We start from the raw sequence: 24,545 nt of genomic DNA on the forward strand, positions 1-24,545 counted from the left end.
AGCTGGCTCCAAGCCTCAGCATGCGGCTGAACCCAGGTGCCGGCAAAGCCGATCGCAGCCGGCCATTCCACGCCGGGATTAGACCCCTTCCTGCCCAACCAATCGCTTTTCCAGTGCACCTCCGAGCCATCCTACCAGCAAAGGCGAGCCTCTACACAGCCGTGGTCAACAAATACATACACAGTTTCACTGTTCCACAGCATGCGCAAAAGCCACGTTGACACCACCCCAGCCATGCGCACCTCCCTAAAGCGTGTTGGCGCGCAACCGGGGCGGTAGTGGGGGCATTCTTACGGTACCTAACGCGTTACCGGTCCTAAGATAAAGACTACTTCCCCTAAGTGATAAATTTGACGAGAGCCTCATCAGACGCTTCCCTTAAGTACAGGTGCACACGATGGAGGGAAAATTCAGCAACACGGAATTAGGTAAGAGATTGTAAGCGTATCCGGCGCAGATAAAATGCATAAAAGGCTGCCCGCCCTCGGTTTTGGAGTTGGTTTCTGCATATCTCGCATTTCTTCGGCTTCTTGACTGAGTTGAGTTGGGATAATTTTGGAAGAGTGTTGTTGTACGCATTGCGGTATTAGCACTTTTCTTGCATGATAGATTGGAAGACATTTTATTATTGGTATACGAATTCACAGCAAAAGGTAAGAGACAACTGCAATTGCTTTTGATGACGTGGTTTGCGACGTGGTGGTTTGCTATCTAGAAGTCGCACTTTCTGCGACGACCAACCCACGTACAATCCCATCTTTCCCACATCTCTGCCCACTACCACACAACAAATCACATGACTAACCTCACCTCCAGCAAAATGACTTCCGCACCCACACTACAGCCCAAGTTCCTGCCGAACAAGCATGACCTAGGCATCGTCGCAGTCGGCTTCAGCGGCGGCCAGGTAAGCCCACCCACCCACCACACCTCTTTCCACCCAAAACAAGAGTAACTAACAATGTTTCCTCTAGCCCAAAGCCGGCGTCGACGCCGCCCCCATGGCGCTCATCGAAAACGGCCTCATCAAGCAGTTAGAACAAGACCTCGACTTCAACGTCACCTACGACGGCCAAGTGCACAACTACTCGGAACTACGCCCCGCCTCCGACCCCGAAGTCCACAGAATGAAGCAACCCAGATTCGTGTCCGCGGTTACAAAGCAAGTCTCCGACCAAGTCTACGCCCACGCCAAAACAGGAAAACTCGTGCTTACCCTCGGCGGCGACCACTCCATCGCCATCGGCACCGTTTCCGGGACTGCAAAAGCCGTGCGGGAGCGGTTGGGTAAGGAGATTGCGGTGATTTGGGTGGACGCGCATGCGGATATTAATACGCCTGAGTCGAGCGAGAGCGGCAATATTCATGGTATGCCGGTTGCCTTTTTGGCGGATCTTGTGGCGGATAAGGAGAAGGAGGAATTGAAGAGAGAGGATGTGTTTGCGTGGCTGGAGAAAGAGCATCTGATTAGTCCGAAGAAGTTGGTGTATATTGGGTTGAGGGATATTGATAAGGGGGAGAAGAAGATTTTGAGGGAACACGGGATTAAGGCGTATAGTATGCATGAGATTGACAGGTATGTTGTATTTCCTGCCCCGAAGCTGGGGTTGGGTTGCTAACAGGACGACAGGTACGGCATTGGCAAAGTCATGGATATGGCACTGGGTTGGATCGGAAGCGACACGCCCATCCACCTCTCCTTCGACGTCGACGCTCTGGATCCCATGTGGGCGCCCAGCACCGGTACTCCCGTACGCGGTGGTTTGACGCTGCGCGAGGGCGACTTCATCGCTGAGAGCGTTGCTGCGACTGGTCAACTTATAGCGCTGGATCTCGTTGAGGTTAACCCCAGCCTTGATGCTGAGGGTGCTGGCGACACTGTTCGCGCTGGTGTTTCGATTGTGAGGTGCGCGCTTGGCGATACTCTTTTGTAAGCTTCTATGACGGGTGGAGTTCTAGAGGCATTTGGTCAGGCTAAATATAGACGGTATCATTAGATGATCAATGACGCAAGTTCACAGAACGCCCGCATCACGTGTCGCAGTAGTTTGCTGCCATACAAAATTCCGTAGATGTTGTATATTTTTCCCGGTCGCAGTTGCAATCCGATGACCCACTCTCAACGTGCCATATCTCTTCATCAAGAGAGCGTACTACTACTACTACTGCGTCTATTCCAGCCCGTTCTGACCTCAATATTTGAGTATGCAGGCTAATCTATTTCCACAAAATGGAACATTGGTCTGGAAGGGAGCCGCCCTCTGAGTTCCTCCACCTCCGTTTGCAATTGCTTTTTTGAAAACTTTTCTGCAAACAAGGTTTGCAGCGGGGTGAATATTGAGCGGCCACTCTTAACTGTCGCTTTGGCGTCAGTACTCAAGCTTCTGGACTCAAGCTTCTTGGATCTCCTCTCACTAGCCGCACGATACTTTTGCAGCATCAATTCTAGATCTGAGCGCGGAATAGGCCGTCCAGTACGTTTGTAAAGATGGTGGTCCTCCGGAAGCATATGGCGTTGCGCGTAAGGTATCCGAGGCAGTTCATATGTAAGTTCCACGTCGTCAGGCCTGGTTACCGCCGCCGGGACAATAGGTGAAAATCCTCTAGGATTGTCGCGCGATGGCTTGTTGGCTCCAGCATTTCTCAAGCCGTTTTGAGCTTCTTTGCGTTCTTGGGCGCGACCATAAGATCCCCAAAGGTGGCGATTCGCTTGGCCAGCCGGTTTCTTGCTCGCCAAGATACATGCTGGACAGGCATAATCCATGGCTATCTTGTCCTGAGCATAGCATTTCCTGTGGATCCAATGATCACAGGGAAGTCTGACCGGATCTGACTTTACATTTGCTATCTGCCAATTGCAGATGTTACAAATAATGTCACAATGGCGCTGTCTAGTATCTGGGTTATAGAGCATTTTCCCAGATTCTGGACAATAAAGAGTTGGCTGCACTGTTCTAAATAACGAGGGAAATGCTGTGCTGGAGGGTGGCATAGCAACATAAGTCGGAGACAGTGGCGTTTGTGCCTGCTTCGTCCCGTCGTCCTGAAGAGTTTTATCGTCCGAGCCACTGAAAGTGTGGTCCGTGGCGGAATGCATGATATCGTCGGTTTTTGGACCAGCTTCTTCCGTGTCGTCCGTAGATCTAGTTGGTACCAAAGGATCATATAGCTCACGTGCTAAAGAATCACTCCTATCTTTTACGAAGGTCTCAGGAGGAACAGAGCAGTCGTTCACCAATATCCGGGGAACAGATGCATCGGCTTGGGATAGCGACGATAGATCGGCAGAACTGGTGGCTTCAATTTCCACTGTTTCCTCAAGCCGGTGCTCTTCCAACGATGCAGGCCCTACGAGCTGCCCTGAATCTCTTCGTTCGAGAGTATGTAGCGGCTGTGTACGAGCGTCGGCTTCGAAACACTCATCAAAGGATTCTGTTTCATTGGTAGTATCGTCATCTGGCTCAAGGCAGCATAAACCCTTGAACGCATGCTCTGATGATGGGTCTATGCTCACTTCCTGGATTTGATCGTCGAGAGTGTGTATATTCCAGCGGTTTGTCGGTTTATCTTGTAGCATATTTACAATCCAATTGGAGGGAATGTGGTCACTTGGTGGTCTTGAGGAGTGTCGAAGAACTTCTATCCACATGGTAACGGCTTCGGCGTTGGAGTGATACGCCTTCACGCCAGAACCATGCGCAATCATGTGTGCTCCTAAGTCTTCGAGCGTGCGCGATTCCAGGACAGTCCACATTTCTAAGAATACGCAGCCAAGGGACCAGATATCAGACGATGAACTACGTTCGGTGTAGGCCATGACTTCAGGAGCGCAATAACGGGGAGTCGTAGGCGCTGCGGTCGCTGTGACGCTACTACCACTGCTGGACCAATCGAGTGCTGTCCCGAAGTCAGTGAAGTAGACCTGGTCGCCCTTGATAAGTACGTTTGACGGCTTGATGTCTTTGTGTCGGATACGATTGTCGTGTAGATAGCATAGCGCGGAAGTCAGACAGCCGAAGAAGGGTCTTAAGAAGGACCGGGAGTTTTCGTTCAAGTCTGCTCTCTCCAGGAACGTTTGCAAATTCGCATCGGCTACTGGGAGCATTACGATGGCTACGAATTTCCTGTCCGTATAACTGCCGACCAACTCAACAAGGTGCTTGTGAGATAGCCTTTTGAGATTCCATAGCTCTGTCGTGAAGTCTTTCAAGACTTGTTTGTCCTTCTTGAAGGTCTTTCCTCTCAATATGAGCTTGCGTGCGTACTCCTTATGACTTATAGTGCTGACAACGCGATCGACGTATCCGAATCCACCCTTGCCTAACTCTCCAACCTTCTTGAAAGGTACCTCTGTAGAATCGTTGAAGTGTCCGTGAGGCGCATGTCGCTCAAGACTTAGCGCTTCCCGGTTGTAGACGAGGTGTTGCAATTCGAGGAATCTGAGTCGTGCAGAATGATCGCGGAGCGCCTCCGGTAGCGTACTCTTGGTGAATGGGAAGTAAACGTCTGTTATGTCGCTGTCAATGAATGCGTCAATCGTCTCTAGCTGGCCAATCTTCCTGAGTATGCTATAAACTCTTGGGACCCGGCTCCAGCGCTCCCGTGCACAGCGAGTCAACACGTCTGCGATCTCGCGAATGTCGTTCTCGGTGAAGGGTGCCGACGTCTCTTCAGCGTTGGGAGGAAACCATCTTCGTAAGAGGTCCTCCTCGAAACTTTGCAGGGCCATAGGGCCGTTTCGTTCGGCGAGCAGATATGCGGAAGCTGTACACCTCAAGGTCCGGGAAGTATGCTCAAGGAGTGTAACGAACGCTGAATATGTGGTCCATTCACGGTCAGGAACGGAGCTGGCGATGGTTTGGCGACCTGGCAGGACGTGTGGCAAGGCTAACACCTCTGTTGCGAAGGGTAGGCGGGGCACCGCCCCTATCGTGCTGCACAGCCTTTGGGTTCTGCAGCTACCCTGCAGTTAACCGCTGTGAACGAGATCCAATCGACATGCGCCGCAACGATCCTCCATAAATTTCGACCATCAGCACATTTTGCCAACGTCGCACTCATACTCATCTCTAAACTAAGTGCGTCGCTTTCCAATCGTCCTCAAAAAAAAAAAGCTGCAATGTCGCGCCATTGCAACTGGAATGAATTCGTCAAATCAAGAAGGACACTGCAATGCATGGTGTTTGGCTTGCAGCTTCGGGGAAGCGCCGTACGTGGCACTCTGAACCCTCTGCATAACGCATGCTGTCGGAGTTGGTACGAGTATTGCCGCGGCTACCGCGTTGCGCAAACATGGACGAATAGATTGTAGGAAATTCGGATGTCGATGATCAGCTGGGTGCAGGAACCGGCAAAGTGGTGTTACCGAAGACGAACCTTGGAAGGAGCCCCGAATTCTCTGGGCAACAGAAGCTAGGCCCAATCAGGCATGGCCTTGGCGGTCTCAAAAAGACAGCAGACGACTTCGTGCCTACAATATGAAGCAAGCATAGAATAATGACGCAAAACATTACCAAGACGACGACATGATAAAGAAAAGCGAAAGACACTGTGGGCAAAGAATACGCGACAACCCGACAATACTTTGGCAATGCCTAGAGAAGACACTCAATACCGCTATGTTGACTCCAAACCGGTCCATCGATCCATCATCACATCAACCAATTACTCTACATCCATGCTAAACCTCAATAAACCTCGCCATCCACGTCCCCGTAACCTCCTTCGCCTCCTCCACCAACCCCATATCAAGCAGCACCTGCACAGTCCCCCTCACCGCAGCTTCCAACGCACTAAAAATCCACGTATGCGTAAACGTCGCCGCCTCCCCAATAAACACCGTATTGTATTCCGTCTGATAAAACGCCGGCAAGTACAGCGTCTGCTGCCCTGCAATCTGCATCGTAAACGCACCAGCCTGGTGCTCATCCTGCTCCCAACACTGCCGCTCGTAGTTGCCAGTCCAGTTCTCTTCGATTACGGACTCGCCGTGCATGAGGCTGAAGCCGCGTTTGATATACGCCATGTGTTCGGCTTCGGGCATCGCGCACGCGACGGTGGCTTCGTAGTCGGAGAGGTAGGATGCGAGCATTGTGCCCGGGCCGGTCGCGTTGATGTCGTGGGAGGGGTAGCAGATTTGGCCTAGGTTGGGCGTGGAGAGGCGCGTGCAGCCGCCGTAGATGGGGGAGGGGAGGTGTTCCCAAAATCGTGACTTGAATTGTACGGCTACTTTACACGCGTTGGCGAAGAGGGTGCGGTCGATGGCGCGTTTTAGCAGGCTGGAGTAGCGGGGCAGAGTCCAGAATTTCATGAGGTTGAGGGGCACGCTGTTGAGTACGTAGTCGAAGTTTTCGACGTTGTCGGGGGTAGAGTAGGGTTCTGAGCCTGTGGGCTTCCAGGATACGGAGACGGTTTTGTTGTTTGGGTTCCAGTGGATGCCATTTATCTTCGCTTTGTATTGGATGCGGTCTTTGACGAGGGGCTCGAAAGCTGCAGGCATTCTGGAAAGGCCGCCTTTGATCGTGACCCATTTGGAGGCGAGGAAGTAGACGGTTTCGTATTCCCACATGGGCCAGTAGATGTGGGATTGGCCGACTTCGTCGGTGGTGTTGAGATCAAATTTGAGCTTGTTACGGAGGTAGGCTACCTCGGAGTAATCGAACATGCCGTCGTCTTTGGCTTGCTTGTAGGCTTTGAAGATGTTGGTGGCGTACATCTTAACGCGCTCTGCATCGAGACCCTTGAACTCATCGAGAGCGGCGTTGGCTTCTTCGACGGCAGTGGCGTTGCCGTATGCGATGGTGTTCTTGTATGCAGGGTCAGTCGCGATTTCAGTCTTGCTGGGGATTGTTCCATCGGGACGGCGGAAGGGACTGTCGGCTGGGGTGTTGGGAGATGACTGGATCCACTCGATGAACTTGACGTGAAGCTCTTCCTTGTCAGCGTTGAGCTCGTTGAGGACGTCGGCTAGCTGGAAGATCATGCGCTGATCGTTGAAGGGGAAGGTCTCGTTGGTCTCAGAGTCTGTGATCTCATACGGAAAACGCATGGGCCCAAGCTCGTGATATTGACCTTCATCGGGGGAAGTGCCGTTGAGGTAGGCTGTGCGAATGCGACCACCAATACGCTGAGACGACTCGATGATCTTCCAGTTGTGAATGCCAACGGAGTCCAGCATCAACTATGGGGCGTCTCGTTAGCACGAATTTGATATCTTGGTTGATACGTATACGTACTGAAGTCGCAAGTCCAGAGATACCTCCACCCAAAATGCCAAAAGACTTGTTCTTAGCCGAGGCAACAAAAACCTCATCAGGCTGCTTCTGCTGCAAATATGCAACGCCATCAAACCAATTGCTGTCAGTCCCCGCAACGTCAACAAACGACTTCCTCTCCTGTCGGCGAGCATAGCGCTTAGCGACAACGAGCTCGTCAGACTTTCCGATGAGCTCTCCATCAAGAAAGGCATGAAGACAGCCCCCAGACATCTCAGCCGGAGTCAACCAAACGAATTTGTTCGGCCGCCTGTTCTCATGCTCCTCATGGCGTCTCGCCAAAGGATGAGCGCCGACATGCGTCTGGCCTATGCGTTGCTTCGCGGAAACGATGGAAGCGGCAGCATCGTCACAAGTCGCGTATGTGATCGTAAGTTCACCATCGACATCTCCGTAGTAGTCGACAACGATGTTTTGCGCGCTTCCGGGAGTAGTGCTTTTCAAGGGAGCGAAGACGACCGATGGCTGGTTCAAGGGTTTGGATTCTGAGAGCGAGGCAATGCTTGCCAGAAGCGGCAGTAACTTGGTGAGGGACGGCATACCGGAGGCTGATGGAAGACGAAGTCGGTAATCAAGGACCTCATGCTATTGCTCTTCGACATGCCCGTTTATGAATCTTCAGAGGAAATTCTTGGCAATACCAAGCATCGCTGGTATCTACCTTGATGTCCTTGATGCCCACTGTTGAGTATCTATCAGTCATCCCGCGATGTTATCGTGCGGTGCCGTGGGCTTTTTCTCCAGGTGTGAGCTCACCGAGAAGCCGCCGGTCCACCCCCGGTGTCAGCACTTGCTAGATGATATCAATTCTCTTTCACAAAAGCCTTTTCCAATATCTCTGCGTAATTCCAGAGTCCTCGAGAAACAATGATCTTCCAACGTGCGAAGGTATTGTTTTCGTAGCCAGCAACTTCTCGCCGGCATTCACGCACGTAATCCCAAATCCCGAGGTCTGGAAGCTGGGCTTCGGCGCATCTGCCAGCCGATCCATGATTGGAGCGGGCAATATCCTGGAGTCTTGGCTGATGGATGTAGATAAGTGGGGGGAGATCAAGACAGTCCGTCGTCTGGGCGATGCCCTTGCCAAGTACAGCTGGGTACGATTAGGTATGTTTTCCGCTCCGAACCACAGCCATCGATTACAACGCGCCAAGAGAGTAATCGCGCGATATGTCTACATGTGCAGTTAGTGTACTATTCAACCGAAAATCTCTGTCATTCGCTTCTCAAGACGTTGCTTAGGCCCATAGATTCTGCTAACGTTGTGGCCTTCTCCGGCTACTTTACTAATTGCTCTTTGAGTCTTCCGACTAGTCCGCCCTTTGGAAACTACCTCTCCTCCTACTCGGCCCTTCAAGAACACCCATCTTCTCGTCATGACTACTCCGCCTTTCCCCTCTCTCAGCCTCTTCACTCTCCTGGAGGACCTGTTCATTCGAATCCGGTTCCACAACCTGCCCATGGTTACCGCCCACCGACTCCATGGTAAAAGGACTAGCAGTCGGCGCATCAAGAACATTCAACTCTTCTTGCGTGAAGAAGTTTGGCATCAAGAACGTCCGCATGGGTATGTACAGGAAGATGAAGACCGGGAATCCAATGGCAGCGATTGTCTGAGTAATCGCAAAGGTGGCACCGAAGCCAACGAGTTCGAGTCCGACGAAAGCCCAAATGACCCAGCGCCGCTTGATCTGTGCTAATGGGTCGGATCGTGATGTGAGGTGCTTGTCTTTTGCGAGGAAGATGAGTTTTAGTGTGATGCCGTTTGCTTCTAGTGCCTGGATTCCCATGACGAAGAACAACCCAGCTAGTACAGCTTGTGGTATGAGGTGCAGTACGATGAGAAGAGGTCCAGTCATCGTGCCTAGGGTGAGGAGGCCTTGAGCGAGGTTTGACACGCGCTGCTCTACCACATGGTCGACAACGCGTTTGCCATGGCCTTTGTTGTCTTCGTCGTCGGAATCGGCGACAGTGCGTGCAACGCAAAGCGATGTAGTGTGAAACGGTGCCTGCGGGATGAGACCGTTCGGGAATGGGATGCCCAGTAATCCCGCAACTCCAGTCGTGATACCGAGGAGAAAAATATCCCAATGAAAGCCTGCCGGTTTGCGCAGCGGGAATTCCGTGCCCTGCGCGATTAGACTAGAAACGTTGTGGTCGAACCAGAACAGAATAGTCAGAAGTACGGCAAACGGAATAGCCAGGAACACATCGCCGACACTGATATCCCAGAAGTGGATGAACCACCCGCGATCAGTAGTGGGAAAGAATGCCTTCGAAGTAGGTAGCTTGAGCAACTCAATGCCAGCCATCTTTCCGATGTGGACGAAACCGGTGAAGAAGATCACGGTAAGCGGTGTACCGTAGTCCTCGACGAACTTGCGAACGTGCCGCTGCAGTAGCGACGACTGTCCTACAATGCCGCAGATGTATGCGACCGCAGTGACCAGCAACGCAATCATAATCGAAAGGTATGCTGACGCGTCGCTGACAGCCCATTGCCTTGTCAGCACCTGAATTCCCTTTTGTAGATATATGAATGCGACGTAAAAACCGAATATGTCGCAGGAGAAGCGCGTAACGTATCGTAGGCCGTTGCAGGAGTTCGTGATTGCGAGGATCCAGTGGAAGATCAGGGACCATATGCCTATCCAGCACATGAAGGCGAAGTAGTTCGTGCCCCGAGGGGTGATGATGTCGTATACGGTGTAGTTGAAGACGGTGATTGGGCCGGTGACGCCCACGATGACTAGAGGTTGCGCTGCTGCGAGAGAGAAAACGACCGAAGCCAGCACTGAGGCGAGAAGGACCTCGTTGACGCCGAAGCTCTCGTTGGTCTTTTCGAACATATCCAGCGAGAAGGCGAGCGCTGGCAGAATGTTCGCAAAGTACATGTAGACTGTCGCAGGTACCACGCGATAGTCCCACGCATCTTTCCAGTCGCTCAGGTAGAAAGGTGCTCGCCGCCGTATGTCGTTTATCATGCCACTGAACAGCCGTGTCTTCCACCAAGCATTCTTGCTCGAGGCTGCCGTTCCATGCGACTGACGCGTGGGTTCCCGAGCTATCGCATCGTCGTTGGACGTGGCATTGCGCTTCGATGGTCGGAGTACACGCGACTTCCACGATCTATTCGCGTATTCTGAAGACATGGTTGGACGATGGCGGAGGCGTGGCTTTGGGCTGGTACGCTACGGGTATTTGCTCGCGGAGGTGTTATATCGAAGATGTCGTCATGACAGGGCGGACTCCAAATTAAGAAAGCTACCTAGTCGAAGGAGACGCGGGGTAGTGCAAATATACCAGCTGAAGGTACCCTAAAAGATATGCTTCAACAAAGCTGGACGAGCGGAAGGAGCTTGCCGCCATGGTCAAGGTTGGCGAGCTTGTTATGTATGGCGAGGGGAGGAAAAGTCGACTCCACACACCGCTGCCCGGGCAGACTCCGGGTCGGATTTACGGCCGGCAATAATCTTAGCGCAATCTCCCCGCGGACCCTGATGGCGACATCGACGTTGTAAAATGCCGTCGCCTTGTGACACCTTGAAACCATCTGTACTCTCTTTAGCTACAAGACACCGAGAGCACCATCGCGCATATTTCATTTGATTGCTGGTATCAGGGTGGCCGTTGACGACGAAGTTTAGAGACCCGGAACTCATCACCGATGATGTGCCCACGTTCACATTATGCAAGCGAGCGGACGAACGCACTGCTAGAAAGTCTGCGGAGATGCTGAGCGACGATCATGGCGAACCTGTCCCCATGTAGGTGGCGCGTATTGTCGCGCATGATGGGTAAAACGTAGTCAGGGAAAGAGCTTAAGAAATAGGCTGCTGCTTAGATATGAGTTACCAAGGGTGCAACTGCTTGGAGGATAGATTGTGGTTGTACAACAATTCGGCGACAGGTAATCGCCAGCGCGAAGTTCGGCGGACGCTGACGTCGCCATCGCCAAATGAGACGGCCCTTCTTCATCCACACAACACAACAAACACATACGAACTTGGCTCACTCCGGTCTTCTTTGCGCATGGCTAAGACTATCATGCGGCAAAAAACATTATTGGCGCCTCCTCCGCCCCAGCGAAGACGCTTTCGACACCTCACTCCCATCGTCCTCACCAAACACCACCGAAGCCATATGTCTCAGCGAAAACCGCGACTGCCTCTCTCGCTGCGGGCCATCCTCATAATCGGAGATTTCTGATAAGGGAGACGGTGCTTGCACGCTCGGTGCACTCGCTTCTGAAGACATGCCTGGAGACGGTGTATTAGGAGGGCGCTCTAGGGTAGGAAGATTGAGAGAAGATGGCATTGGATTCAGGAAAGGCTGTCGTCGCTGCGTCTCTGCGTAGCTGGGGCGCGACGGTCCTTGGTATGAAGTGCCTCTGGATCTAGGTAGCGGCATCGGCCGTGCTTGGTTGATGCTGTCTGAAGTTTGTGCTTCGCCCAGAGTGGGAGGCCGTCTAGTCGTTCGCACACTTGACTGATCGCTCATGCGTCTGGTGTCTGAGACCCGAGTAGTGTTGCTTGTTGGTTGGGTATCTGAGACGTGTCGTTGAGCGCGCCGTTCGGTAGCTGGTACATGGCCAATCTCCATTGTTCTATGCAACCCTCGAGCTTGCTGTGAGTCGTGCGTCTGCAAAATTCCAGACGGGTCAGTAGAAGTGGTGGCGGCATGCGATGTATTGCCTTTTCGTTTTGGCTGCTTCAATGGCCTGTTAAGTGCGGGCTTATCGATGCTAGGTAACTCTACTGGCTTCACACTGTTAGAATGGCCCGCCGGTCGATACTGTGTGGATGTTTGAGGCATACGAGTACCTCTAATGTGTTCTGCTGGTACCTCGACTGTTGGCTGTCGTCGCCTGGCTTGATGACTGGTCACGGTATCGATCGACCTCGGCCTCGTCCTCCTGTAAGTCGATAACCTCTCAGCACTATCTGAGGTAGTCCGTTCAGGGACGCTTCTGTAAGGAATTGCGGGCCGTGGCGGTTGTGCGTCCAGCTCAGATATTTCGCTCGAAGTTGGTAACTCGTGATGATCGCGAGGCGAGTCCCTTCTTACACTCGGCAAAGTTGTGCTGCCGGAAGCTTCACGATATTAGCACCCTGCTTATAGCCGCAGTATCGCTGCTACTCACACCCCGGCTGATTGTCATTCATGACCGCACGCGGGAAACCACTTATGTGGTGTTTTGCGGGGGCCGAATCGCGGCTTCGAATGTGCAGTGAGATGTTAATCTTTGAGTCTTTCCTCTTTGCGCGTATCGTAATGAGAGGCAGTTGAAACGACACCAGTTGCCGCATCTCCGAAATAATCTGCAACGTCAAAGGGATCTTGGAAGGTTAGCCTGGGGATTGGTGTCATCACCGGTAGGCCTACCTGGTGGGTATGGAGATCGGACTCAATCTCGAAAAAAGTCGGGGAATTACTTGTCTGCCGTTTTGCGAAAAAGTCGCCTAGGCCCGAGAGGTAAGGCGAGTCGTTCTCGAATCGACAGCAAATTTGGCCTTGTACAACAGTCAGATGTATCTCATATTGTTATCCGTGACGATAGCGTACCTTCGCAAGAGAAAGTTCCGTCGTCATTCGGCAAAGGGCCATTGAGCAGTTCGAAGTAGAACGAGCTAGCCACAAGTATGTGCATAGTTCTTGCAATCTGAGCACGGCTTTCTGGGGTCTTCATGGATGCGCGAACTTCACGGATTAATTGTCCAATCTCGCTTACCTCGTCCAGACATGGTGGACGACGTCCAATATCCGGATTGATGCGCACGTAGCGCGAAGCACGGCTACTCGTTGCGCACATGTCAGAGCGAAACTTATCCCACGCTTTCTCTGCGTCGAGAATATTGTCCATGAGGTTTCGCTGCCGATTTGTTCAGCACAGTTCTCAGAAGTCTTCGCGTCGCAATTGAAGCAAATCTTGGAAGGACGTACCATTGTAGAAACGATCTGAGGCATCGTGTGAAAAGTAGGTTGTCGGGCACTTTCTTCATCAGTACGTTCCACTTAACTGCTTGTTGAGGCACATCTTGAGAACCCGGAAGACTAAGACATGTAACGTTGAATATGCTTACTTTAACTCAGAAGCCATTGCTGTCGAGTCGGGCTGGCCGGCTTGCACGTCCGCCTTGTTTTGACTTGTGCCTATGGAAAGGAAGAGATCGGGGTCTTGACCAGCTACATCGGGCCAGAGCAGCTTTCTCTCATGGTTCATGAGCCGGACGGGATTGTTGTGGTAAAGCGCGCCGTCTAAGTATGTGCGATAGGTATGAGCGTGCTCGAACGGCTTGAAAAAGCTGGGTGCAGCCGACGTGGCAGCTGCCGCGTCTGCGATGGAGAAGCCGAACTTTGGCCGATCTGGTCGCAGAAACTCATACTCTGCGGGGCGCAGTCTTTTCTTGTCGCCCTCCGGCCGGCTGTAGTTCGCAATAACGATCGCTTTAGACCCGGTTTTGTCCGTGGCGGTCACGGCGACCTTTGTGTTAAGATACGAGCTCCGTTCTCCATAGTTGCCGAAAAGGTGTTCTTCCCCAAATTCTCGCGACAACGTCTGCCTGAGAGGGCCAGTCGAATACTTGGAAGCAAGCCTCAGTGTTATCAGGTGTCTCAAGAAAGGGATGTTGTGCAACATCCGCGGTGTGAAAGCGGTACTGCACAGCTTTCTGAACTTATCGGAGCAGCGCCGAAGGCTCCAAGCTTTAGCAACCATTGCTAGCGCAATAATGCCACCGGTACTGCGAGGTATGAGTCTTGTGGTATTGGTGAGTACTTGGAACCTTACCTCGTTCCCATAATCAAATCGAAAAATGCCTGAATAGGAATTTTGTCACCGATTTGGTTTTGGAGGGCTCTTAGCACTTCGAGCTCAACGATTCCGCGGATGCCACCACTTTATATATGTCAGCGTTCCATATAAAATCGATCAACTGAAAGAGGAAATGGGGGTAGAGATCGATGGATATGGGTATACGAGGCCATTGCTTGCTTCACCCGGGGTTGAAGGGCGATGAAGAGCTCTCAATAGAAGCTAGAATTGACTTACCCATCAAGACATAGGAGGCGAACTCCCGCGTGTTCAGGCTTAAACCTAATGAGGCATGGCACTTCCCAATCCGTTTTCTTCGGGTGTAAAGGGCAGCAGTCTAGTCTGATAACGGACCTCGTGCTACTATTGTCGTGCAGAGGTTGTCCATGGGCTCGCACACACTGCGTGCAGAGTACATGACCGCAACGAAGAGCGTGCTCAGGTGACTGCATAAGACAGCAGAAGCATGTGGCGTAACTCAAAATCCCACCAGCTGAACCCAAAGAAGCATCATAACAGCTCACCATGTCGTCGCGATGGATTTGCATCATGTAAGCTTCCTTGGAATAGCTTGGGGTTCGTTGCGAGGCATTCTCTAGTTCGCAATCGATGTTGCGCATCTGCAACCGAATTTCCTTCTTCCAAGATGGTAGATAGCCTTCTGGGTTGATCCTGGACACAAATTCGCCTGGTTTTATTCTGCCTCTAGCGTCTTGGTGCCCTTTCGGGTTGTGATTGGCAGCAACGTTTACGCATTGATACGAACCGTTGCGGAATTCACAGATGAGATGTTGACTCCAAAAAGTCTCTACTGAGAACTGGCAGTAGTCCGTGTAATGAGCGAAGTGATCTAGAGGAGAGCCTGTCGTGCGTCAGAAGTAGCAAAGACGAATAATTGGGGAATAGGAGAAACGATTGGCGGAAAGAAGTCCAGTAGCACCCGCGGAAGAAGGCAGTAACCAGAGACTAGGCTCATAGCTACAATAATATTACACTGGCCATAGTTGCTGCGTCGGCATTCTCGTGTCGGCCAGGCGCTCGAAATGAGCATCTTGTATGTCGACCCTCAAAGCAAAACTATGCAAAAGAACTGTCACGTACCTTTTCGATGACGGACACAATCTAGAGAAATACTAGAAGCCACAAGTCTAGCCATGCGATCGAATATGAGCGTAGCTTTGCGCGTCGTCTCAAGAGAGGGTGTATTAAGCGCGATTTGCTTGTCGTGGGCCTCTATGGCCAGGGCGAGCTGAAGCATATGGCCACCAAAATCATTGGGTATCGGATTATTGCGCAGAGACATGGTAACAAAGTCGAAAGGCATAGTGAGTGTCCGTGAGAAATGACTGAACACTGACTGGAAATGCGTATCCAACTCAAAAGATTTGAAGAGCATGTTCGCTCGTTTCCGAGTATTGAAGGACCTTTCGCACGATTTCGTGATTACTTGGTGAAGTCGATCGACCTGATCGTGCAATAGCCGATATCGACCTCCGCGTGGTATGCGTATGACTTGAAATGTGGAGTAGTAGCATTGTATGAGTTCCAGAATGTTTCTGACGCGTCGTCCTCTTTCTTTCCAGGTTTTGACGAGGCTGATGAAGAAGGGGTGTCCATGTCTCGGATGAATGCAGTGTTTGTTGGCCGCTAACAAGCTGTCTGTTGCCGATTCGTTGTCCCATTCATATGGATTGGCGCTCGGCCCACATTGGTTCAGTGCAATAACGGCGTGTGGAAGTGTTGGTTGATTAACCGATGTCTCCAATGATGCTTCTGCCCATTGCAGTAAAGGTTGTAGAGTCGTGACTTCGAATGTTCTAAGTAATTATAAGCAAAAAGAGCCCAATAGGAGACCTTACACATACTTGGAGTTCGTGCCATGCATAACAAAGACCACAACATCTGAAAGAGTGTAGAGAATGCGTGGGTAAAGCTCTTTCACGATATATCTTCTTCTTGCCCTCTCAGTATCTGCAGTAGCCCATGCCAATGATCGCATACGGCCTTCACCCAGTTGCGCATGGATGCGTTCGGGATTCGACCGCGACCTACGATTCTCATGGGCACCGATCGGCGGATTCTCTCCGCCTTCTAAGCCCTCACAGTCTGCGTACAGTAGAGGTGTTCGAGAATCGGTGCTCATTGGGTCTGCGTACAGATGTACGTCGGCCGATGTTGGAGTGTGCTCCACTGGATCGTTACCGAGCCTCTCATGTCCAGACTGTGGCTCTAGACGCTTCAAGCCAACAACAGGAGAAGGATAGCGTTCTTTCAGACCACTGGTCCCTTGCAACTGAATGAGCATCTTTATCAATGTACTTTTCCCAGCATCTGGTGCGCGGTTAGTCTCGAAGAGTTAACGATACAATTGATGGATCCGTTACTAGTTTGGCCGATGAAAGATACCAGTTGCGGGTATTTTTCTTTTCCATTTTTGAGCGGGTTACACAACAAGGCTGAATACACATCATAGTCGAAAAATTGTTGACGGTCTGACTGGTCGCCTCTTCTATGGAGGCTGTCGTAATGTTCCGGATCGTCGTCTCTTTTTATTCCTGAAAAGAGGTCAGTAGTTATAAGAGCTCTTATCAAGGAACAAATTGTACCAAACCAGGTAGTGGCCAGGTCGTCCTCGTGGAGTTCTTCCATTTTATCTTCGTCGTATTGTGGATCCAGTATGCTCTTGAGTTTCGCATACACATGATACTCTACCTTCTCGTGCGATCCATCTCTTCCTTTTTTCCCGCCACGGTGCGCCAAAAAGTGTTGCCAACATGGGTCGCAGAACTCACAGGCACAGTCCACACAATACCAGACCTGGGCACGATTGCGGGTACAACCTATACCGCGGCTCTCGCAGTCGTTCAGTGGCCGTTGCATGGTCTTGGAAAGTCCTTAGGCGGTCGTGAAAGAGACAAGGTCGTTAGGAAGTTGCGGGGAAGTCATTGCGGCAAAGATTACCTAGGTCAATGTTCAGCCTCACGCGGGCGCCGTGCTAAGCTGCATATCCATCCAATCGAGACTATGCGGTAAGTGCACCTATGAAGCTTGCTACTGCATGTGGAATCGAAACCAGGCGAATCGAAGTGCATGCCGCCAGCCACACAATCGTTCATTACCGGCAACTCCGCCACTTGTATTGACCGGTCGCCAGAGTGAAGCGACACGATGGCGAGCAGGCGAACCGTGTCGCGTGCGTCACTGCATCATCGCGATACGACGAGTACTGATCGCCAGCCTGATATCCTATTGCAAGGTTGTAGGGTTGTTCGAAACGAGTAGCATGTAAGCATCGTGGTGGATGCTGGACGGCGGTGGCACATCCAAGGCAACCGCGCACAGACCATGTCTGCCCGCTGCGCAACCTGATCGATGCAAAGCGTCATTGTGTCTACTCTTTCGTCTTCCGGCTGGATACCTAAGTACCCAGATGCAACCTCATATTAGCAAAAGCTCGCGAAATAAACGAAGACTACAGCATGGCTGGCGAACCGATAACTCCGTTGCAAGCGCGCTCTTTGTTGCGCGTTGTAAGTAAAGAGTCGCGCAGACAAGACAGCCTTGCAAACAAGCCCGCCATCTAACGCAGTATGCGACATGCAGTCGCTTGGGTCGCGGATACAAAATGTGAAGAAAACTCAACGCAAAGAAACTCGATGCTGTTGTTCGCGTTGCGCTGAAGAGGAAGAAGAAAGTTGAGGTGGGGGCGCGCCAGCTCCGCAAGCGGCAGAGGAGCTTGAAGGCGGTCTGCCCTCACCATGCAGAGTCAAAGGCCTCTGAACGCTGTCGTACAGTCTCTTCACAAACACCAGAATTTACCTACCAACGCCCGACTCAGCACGAGACAGCAATCATGCCTTCCATGGCGAGCTCCATCCACCCCGACTTCCGCGACGATGTCACCTCAGCGGAAGCCCACGCAGTGGACCGGGAAACAGAACGTCTAATCCACCAACAAATGGCTGCAGACAACGCAAGTGGTCGTGAAAGATACATTCAGCTCGCCAAAGAGATGCTGCGTATTAGATTGCGCGCCTACAAGCCCGAGTCACCACCCGTTGCTGGTGCATGGTGCCTGATCGGATCAGCACATCTCAAGGCCTCTCAGCTGCAGGAAGCAAAGGAAGCCACTGAGAAGAGTCTGGAAATATATGCCGCAGGAAACGATGCTGAGAAAGAAAACTCCGCGGCATTGGCGAGGGAACAGTTGGGTTTGATCTTTGAAGGCTTGGGCCAGATCTCCGATGCTAAGGAAATTCGACTGCAAGGTGCGAGTGACGGAACGATGGTGTGTTCGAGTTCACGGGTACGTTGATCATGGGAAAGCATGAAGTGATTCCTCTAACAGGCTTATGTAGTGTCCCTATGCACATTACGCGTTCCGTGTGCAGAACGACGGCCGCCCTGGGCTCTTCAAGTTGGCTGAACTGAATGCGTGTGGTGCATGCAATTCGGCTTTCTACTGCGAACGGCAACGCCAACTGCAGGACTGGAAGAGACATAAAGTTCCTTGTAAGAGATATACGGCTGCTCAAGTAGATTAGGATGGCATATTGCTCTGCTCTCACTAAAACACAGTGTCCTCGTGGTCTCCAAACTCTTCGCCTTTTTGCAAAACCTGTTCAACCAGGTCATTCCTCGCTTCTCTGGCTTTCATGGTCGACGGACTGGTATCGATGCTTTCCATTTGGATTTTGCCAATGTGCATCACCTAGTTCGTCCTCTTATCCCGTATGCTGATTTACGGCACCCTCAGAAAGAGGCATCTACGATTCGTGTCACATTTCACAAAACAATCATGAAGGTAGGAGTATACATTGTCTTCGGCAGTTACAACATATAAAGATATAGTGGTGTGTACGCAGCAACATGCAAAACAGATAGTACCTAGAAAACTACCCCTGGTGATGGATCCCAATAGATTCCCAAGCACGAGCGATACTTAAACATCTTTTAGGAATCTGGCACCCTGACTCTTAAATCCCAGAGTACCCGCAATACTCCACCCACTTATCCATTCCACAAGAAAGAGCCAAAATGGCACGGGAACCACTCGCCCTTGATGGCAGGTTCATGGCATTCGCAAGATCGCAGGCCGGAGAACGACTGTGAGTCACGTACTACCAGCGCAATTACAACAATCGCGCAGACCCAAGCCCAGCGTCAGTTTACCAAAATCAACTTGGTCATGTGAGCTCTATGGGCCACGTCGACTTTGATACGATCAGCGAAGAGGTCGTGGCCAAGAGGGGTCGCCTCAGCCTCACAACAATCACCCTCACGCAGATCATGTTTCCTATCTGGCAATCCAAAGGCTTCTAATTGCTGTCGAAAGAGGAAGTACAAGCACTGACACCCGGAAAAGAGCGCAAGGGCAGCCTCACCCCCAAGAGAGAGCGCAAGGCCAGCAGGGCCAAATACGACCCCAACCTCAAGCGGCGCCGCAAATTCAACAAGACCCCCGACCTCCAGGCCAACAGCAAGAGGTCGCGTAGGAACACGCGTTCCGCTCCGATCACCCCCGAAGACAAGGCCGCGGCCAAGCGCGCCTTCTAGGACACAACGAAGCCCATGGACAACTTCCATGTTGCGGAGGCGGAGTCTCACGAGTCTGGGCATATGCCAACGTTTGCGAGGATGCTCGACAGTGGGCACTAGACACAAACACCGTACGTCCAGTCGACGAAGATATCGAAGACTTCGTTCAGGCTCTACCTTTTCGAGATGTATTACAGTATCGCGCGTTAGAGGAAGCTTGAAGAGGGTAGAGTAGTGCGAGAGATAGGCGGAGAGGGAGCAGGTATAGCTTTTGTTTGGTTCTGTACGACGCGCCGACATTAGGGGTGTATAGGGTTTTGGAGGGGACGTTGGATGCTTTGGTGGATTATGTTGATGTCATACCTCACCGTGGAGGTATTCACTGTGTTTCGCGGCAACATACAGAGGGTAGCTAGGATTATGTATACCCCTTGGATACACTAGAATAAATATCGGTAGCTGCTACCTACAACGTATGCTCTAGAGGTGCCCAGCGAACGCGCTTGCTAACATTCTAAGGTTAATGTTGCCTCTAGGCTATAGCGAGGCAAGCGCTCTGCAGGTGCCATCTCTAAGAGAAATCTTAGTTAGTACGATCGAGATCGTGAACACATCACTATATCGCGGAGGCATTTGCACTTTTTTACAGTAACAGACGTGAATTACAGAAGACTGTGTATAGATGAAAAACAACTCTGAATATGTGCATACTACCGCTACCTGCAATGTATACCTCAAAGATACTTAACAGGTGCTTCTTCCAACACTTTAGCGTACATGTCTTCTGCAGGCTACCACGCGGTAAGAGCCCTACGCAACTCCGCTTCCGCTTCCAGACAGGAAATCGCTCCTCAACCCACACATCAAGCACCAACAACCCACCCATAAACTTAGCAGCCACTTCCTCACACCTCCCCTTCCCACACCCCTAACATACCAATTCCCGCCCGCCGTCCCATCTCCTCTCTTCTCCAGCTAACCACACACAGGAGATTAGGTACGTAACTCTTTCTATCTACCCTATTATTCCATGAAAATCACTTTCACTAACAAACCCACGTCTAGCTGTCTCCTCACCATGTCCGACTGCACCTTCGCCACGCGCGTTTTCGACGCCTTCGTGGCACACACGATCACGGCCGTTTTGGCCATAGCGCTGCTCCGCTGGGCCCGTTGGGCGGGCTGGGAGATGCCCTGGGAGAGGCGGGAGACGAGAGAGAGGAGGGAGGTGTTGGCGGCGTTTGAGCGCCGCATGAACGGTATTATTGATCGGTATGTTTAGTGCGTATATCGATGTATGTAGTTGATTTCTTTTCTTTCCTTTGTTCGTCCTTTCGTTTTCAGCATATCTTTCTTTTAGTATGGTTAGCTATTAGCTTTGTTATCTAGGGAATATTTTAAGGGCCTTGAACCCCAACTCCCCGCGGTTAGGCCTGGGGCCACTCCCGGTGATGAGAGGGAGTGGTGCGGACGGGGGTATTCTTATTCGTTATTTGAAGAGGCTGCGCTTGGAGATGTTTGCGAGAGCGCTGCTCGTCACAGCTCACAACTCACTCCCGGTTTGCCGAAGACATCCAAAACACGCTATCGACAACTCGATCTACGAAGTCGTTGTATGCTTCAACTGGACCTGAGCCACTCGTATTGGCTTCGCGCGTTCGACATGTCGTCTCCAAACATCATGATGGTCGAGAGAACTTCCTCCTCGCGAGGCCATGTCGTCTTGACAACGGGGTTTGGTACTGGCCGACTCTTCGCTGAACGAGGTGACCCTGAACCTTGGTTCTACCAGCGCACTTTCGGCAGACGCACAACATCCCTCTTGCACATCTTCAGTCTCACTTCAACCTCCCTCGATCGTACCTCAACATCACCATCATGCCGGTTTTCGATCTAGGCCGTCTAGGTCGCTTCCAGATATCCTATCTTCCGCCATCAGACATACCGCAAGGAGAGCACCAAGACGTCCCATCAGTCCCGCCACCTGAGTACACGGACATCGCTGAAAGCGAGATCAAGTACACCTCTCCATCGCAAGCACAACCACCAGAATGCAAGACCGAACAGATCCGTCGCTTTCTCATCGAAATCGTTGCAATAACCTTCAACGCGGACTTCGACTCGCTAAACGCAGCCTTGTACAACATCCCCGTACCAGACAACACAAACACCATACTCTGCGACTCTGAGCGCGCAGACCTGGTAGCTCAATCCGATCTTGTACGCAAGGTGCATAGACACTTCCTCCACAACACCAAGACTCATATATCCCAACAAGACGAGAGAGCCATCTGCTCCACCATAACCCTCGCCGTCGCCCCCCTCCGCGTTGCACCCCCCCCTCACCTCCTACCAAAGTACACTCCCGCACTTCACTCTAGACATGATAGGGTGGTACGGCGAAGAAACGCGACATCCATCTGGCACACGCTGGACAAGCACGCTCCCCGGACACTGGGATATAAAGCCTCTGGGGTATTGCGATCAAGAACAGGTTATGTTCTGCATGAGGTCGCTTTTCCATATTATCAAGGACATTGCTCCGAACGACAAGGTGCACGACGTGCTAATGGAAGCATGGGACACTTGTCGGCGACGCGGTGGGTGGGAGATGAAGACGTTGCTGGGCGACTCAAAGATGTGTTGGCCCTTGAGGAAGGGGTACCATCATATGGGGGATGCGTTGAGGGATATGCCGCTATTGGGGCCTTGGGTTGTCGTTGGGGAGTCGAACGAAGCACACTGGATTAGCTCTGCTACTTCCAAGTACTCCATATCACCCTTCGTTCGCACCATGGGAGCAGTCTCTGCGAACGGCATGTAAAACAATCAAAACCTTCATTAGTACCAGATATGTCTCGCCATCAACCTGCGACTGCCGAGTTCCGAAGGAGTGTTGCGGTGTGGAGAGTTTGGTAAGGGTGGGTCACGGGAGGCGATCGACGCATTGTGGCTCGGCCCCCAGCCACAATGCAGGATGACATCATGCTGGCTGTACCTGCAGCAACCAACACCACCAATTTGACCGCAAACCTGCTGTCTAGCCCCGTGCGAAACGCGGCAAGCGTGTTTCCACTATTATTGCCATCGTGCCATCTTTCCCGGCCCGTCCGCCTCTTCTCTTCTCCTCAGTCCTCTGCATTTCTTTGTATTCCCTTTAGTCTGTCGCTTCGACTCTAATTTCCCTGTACGCGACGACCACGCGAGCGCCCCTTGGTCTTTAGCCCCTGCCACCACAACAACACCACCAAGATGGTGCACCAACGCGCATCCCAGCGGGCTCTCCTGCTGAGCGCGACACTCGGCCTCGCCAATGCATTCGCTCTGCCAGAGCCGACAGCTGTCCCCGCCAAGGTCGAAGTGCGCGCGCCTGTTGTGACTCCCGCGGCGATCCGGTTCGTAGGGCGGCACAGCTACGTGGAGAAGAGGAACATCATCGACGACATCAAGAGCGGCGTGGATAACTACGCAGCCTCGATAGGCAGCGTGCTGGGAACAGATCTGCCCAGCTTCTTCACAGAGGGTAAGCAAACGCCTGCATGGCAAGCTTCGCGCTAGGAAGGCTTGTGCTGACTTTTTTCCTCTAGGCATCCCCGGCTGGTTTGAAGGCCTCCCCACCGGCAAAGAAGTCCTGTCCAGCCTCGGCATCGGCGACGACGACCTGGCTGCGAAGCCCACAGAGGTCCTCAACATCCCGCCCTATGCCAACTGGACCGACCAGGGCTGGAACGTGCGCTTCCACGGCAATGTGTACAAGTTCCCGGATATCAGCCAGGACAAGGTCGACGACCTGGCCAACGTCTTCCTCATCGACACGAGTGTTGCCGAGCTGCCCGACAACCAGAAGGAGCAGGCCCGCAACCTGACGCGCTCCATCTTCATCGTCCAGCAAGGCGACGTCAATGTCTCCATGTCGCTCGAGCCCGCGCCCATGCAGGGCGGCGACGGCGAGCCCGGCGGCGGTAACTCCATCGAAGCCCCCGGCGGCGTCCAGAACCTCACGCTCCCCTACGAGACCACCGAGCTCGGCGACTTCGACGTCTTCGTCCCCATCCAATCCAACGGCCTGATCCCCGGCAACGAAACCAACAACGTCCAGCGCCTCAACGTCTACACCAACGGCACCAACAGCGGCAACGCCACCGCCTTCCTCGTCCCCTCCGAGGGCATAACCTTCATCTCCGACATCGACGACATCCTACGCGTGACCAAAATCTACGACCCGAAAGAAGGTCTCCTAAACTCCTTCGCCCGCCCCTTCACCCCCTGGATGAACATGCCGGATATCTACGCAAACTGGTCCCGCACCCTCCCCAACAACACACATTTCCACTACCTAACCACGACCCCTGAGCAAGCCACCCGTCTGTATATGGACTTCATCTACAAAACCTACCCCGGCGGCTCCTTCGATACGCGCCCCTTGAACTTCTCAGATATATCCGCCACGCTGTCCATCCGCAAATTCCTCCTTACCAAAGTGTTTGAGACTTTCCCCACGCGCAAGTTCGTCCTCGTCGCCGATACTTCGAACAGCGATGTCATGAAAGCGTATCCCGAACTCGCTCACGACTACCCCAACCAGGTCCAATGCATCTTCCTGCGCAACACCTCCGCGACGGATAGCGACATGTGGTTCCCGTACAACACCGAAGGTTTCAAGGGTCTGAATAACAGGAGCTACATGTTCTTCCGTGAGCCGAATGATTTGGCGGGACTGGATATTGTTAATGGACAGTGTTTGAATGAGAGTATTCCGCAGAATGTTACGTTTTCGAGGCAAGCGGAGATTTTGGGAATTCATGGCGATAGTGCGGGTGGTAAGCTGCAGAGCGGTGCGACGATTAGCTTTGTTTTTGCGTTGTTTGCGGCTGTTGCGCTGAGTTTGTAGGGATGATGGTGGTTTGAGATGATTGTAC

General features: G+C 52.2%; 8 protein-coding genes across 8 annotated transcripts; 4 read left to right on the forward strand and 4 right to left on the reverse strand.

Annotated features, from left to right (window-relative positions):
* Positions 1–820: 820 nt before the first annotated feature.
* J4E84_009958 (uncharacterized protein) lies at positions 821–1,934 on the forward strand (the record flags this gene model as incomplete). Its single annotated transcript, XM_049392517.1, has 3 exons — positions 821–907; positions 975–1,576; positions 1,631–1,934. The coding sequence occupies 3 exons, from the start codon at positions 821–823 to the stop codon at positions 1,932–1,934; spliced, it is 993 nt and encodes a 330-aa protein (XP_049239747.1).
* A 709-nt stretch (positions 1,935–2,643) lies between these two features.
* Positions 2,644–4,729, reverse strand: J4E84_009959 (uncharacterized protein; the record flags this gene model as incomplete). The annotated part of the gene is made up of 2 exons (XM_049392518.1): positions 2,644–2,766; positions 2,951–4,729. 2 exons carry the CDS (start codon positions 4,727–4,729, stop codon positions 2,644–2,646), a joined length of 1,902 nt encoding a protein of 633 aa, XP_049239748.1.
* Positions 4,730–5,680: 951 nt separating this feature from the next.
* On the reverse strand, positions 5,681–7,814 carry J4E84_009960 (uncharacterized protein; the record flags this gene model as incomplete). Its single annotated transcript, XM_049392519.1, has 2 exons — positions 5,681–7,180; positions 7,236–7,814. 2 exons carry the CDS (start codon positions 7,812–7,814, stop codon positions 5,681–5,683), a joined length of 2,079 nt encoding a protein of 692 aa, XP_049239749.1.
* Positions 7,815–8,584: 770 nt separating this feature from the next.
* J4E84_009961 (uncharacterized protein) lies at positions 8,585–10,426 on the reverse strand (the record flags this gene model as incomplete). Its single annotated transcript, XM_049392520.1, has 1 exon — positions 8,585–10,426. One exon carries the CDS (start codon positions 10,424–10,426, stop codon positions 8,585–8,587), a length of 1,842 nt encoding a protein of 613 aa, XP_049239750.1.
* A 2,927-nt stretch (positions 10,427–13,353) lies between these two features.
* J4E84_009962 (uncharacterized protein) lies at positions 13,354–13,914 on the reverse strand (the record flags this gene model as incomplete). The annotated part of the gene is made up of 1 exon (XM_049392521.1): positions 13,354–13,914. One exon carries the CDS (start codon positions 13,912–13,914, stop codon positions 13,354–13,356), a length of 561 nt encoding a protein of 186 aa, XP_049239751.1.
* Positions 13,915–17,941: 4,027 nt separating this feature from the next.
* Positions 17,942–19,644, forward strand: J4E84_009963 (uncharacterized protein; the record flags this gene model as incomplete). The annotated part of the gene is made up of 2 exons (XM_049392522.1): positions 17,942–18,356; positions 19,424–19,644. The coding sequence occupies 2 exons, from the start codon at positions 17,942–17,944 to the stop codon at positions 19,642–19,644; spliced, it is 636 nt and encodes a 211-aa protein (XP_049239752.1).
* Positions 19,645–21,504: 1,860 nt separating this feature from the next.
* Positions 21,505–22,450, forward strand: J4E84_009964 (uncharacterized protein; the record flags this gene model as incomplete). The annotated part of the gene is made up of 2 exons (XM_049392523.1): positions 21,505–21,855; positions 22,121–22,450. The coding sequence occupies 2 exons, from the start codon at positions 21,505–21,507 to the stop codon at positions 22,448–22,450; spliced, it is 681 nt and encodes a 226-aa protein (XP_049239753.1).
* A 428-nt stretch (positions 22,451–22,878) lies between these two features.
* On the forward strand, positions 22,879–24,517 carry J4E84_009965 (uncharacterized protein; the record flags this gene model as incomplete). Its single annotated transcript, XM_049392524.1, has 2 exons — positions 22,879–23,149; positions 23,214–24,517. The coding sequence occupies 2 exons, from the start codon at positions 22,879–22,881 to the stop codon at positions 24,515–24,517; spliced, it is 1,575 nt and encodes a 524-aa protein (XP_049239754.1).
* Between the last annotated feature and the right edge of the window lie 28 nt (positions 24,518–24,545).

Source organism: Alternaria hordeiaustralica, assembly GCF_023758085.1.
Source record: "Alternaria hordeiaustralica strain BMP 2776 chromosome Unknown scaffold_34, whole genome shotgun sequence".
NCBI classification, from domain to species: Eukaryota; Fungi; Ascomycota; class Dothideomycetes; order Pleosporales; family Pleosporaceae; genus Alternaria; species Alternaria hordeiaustralica.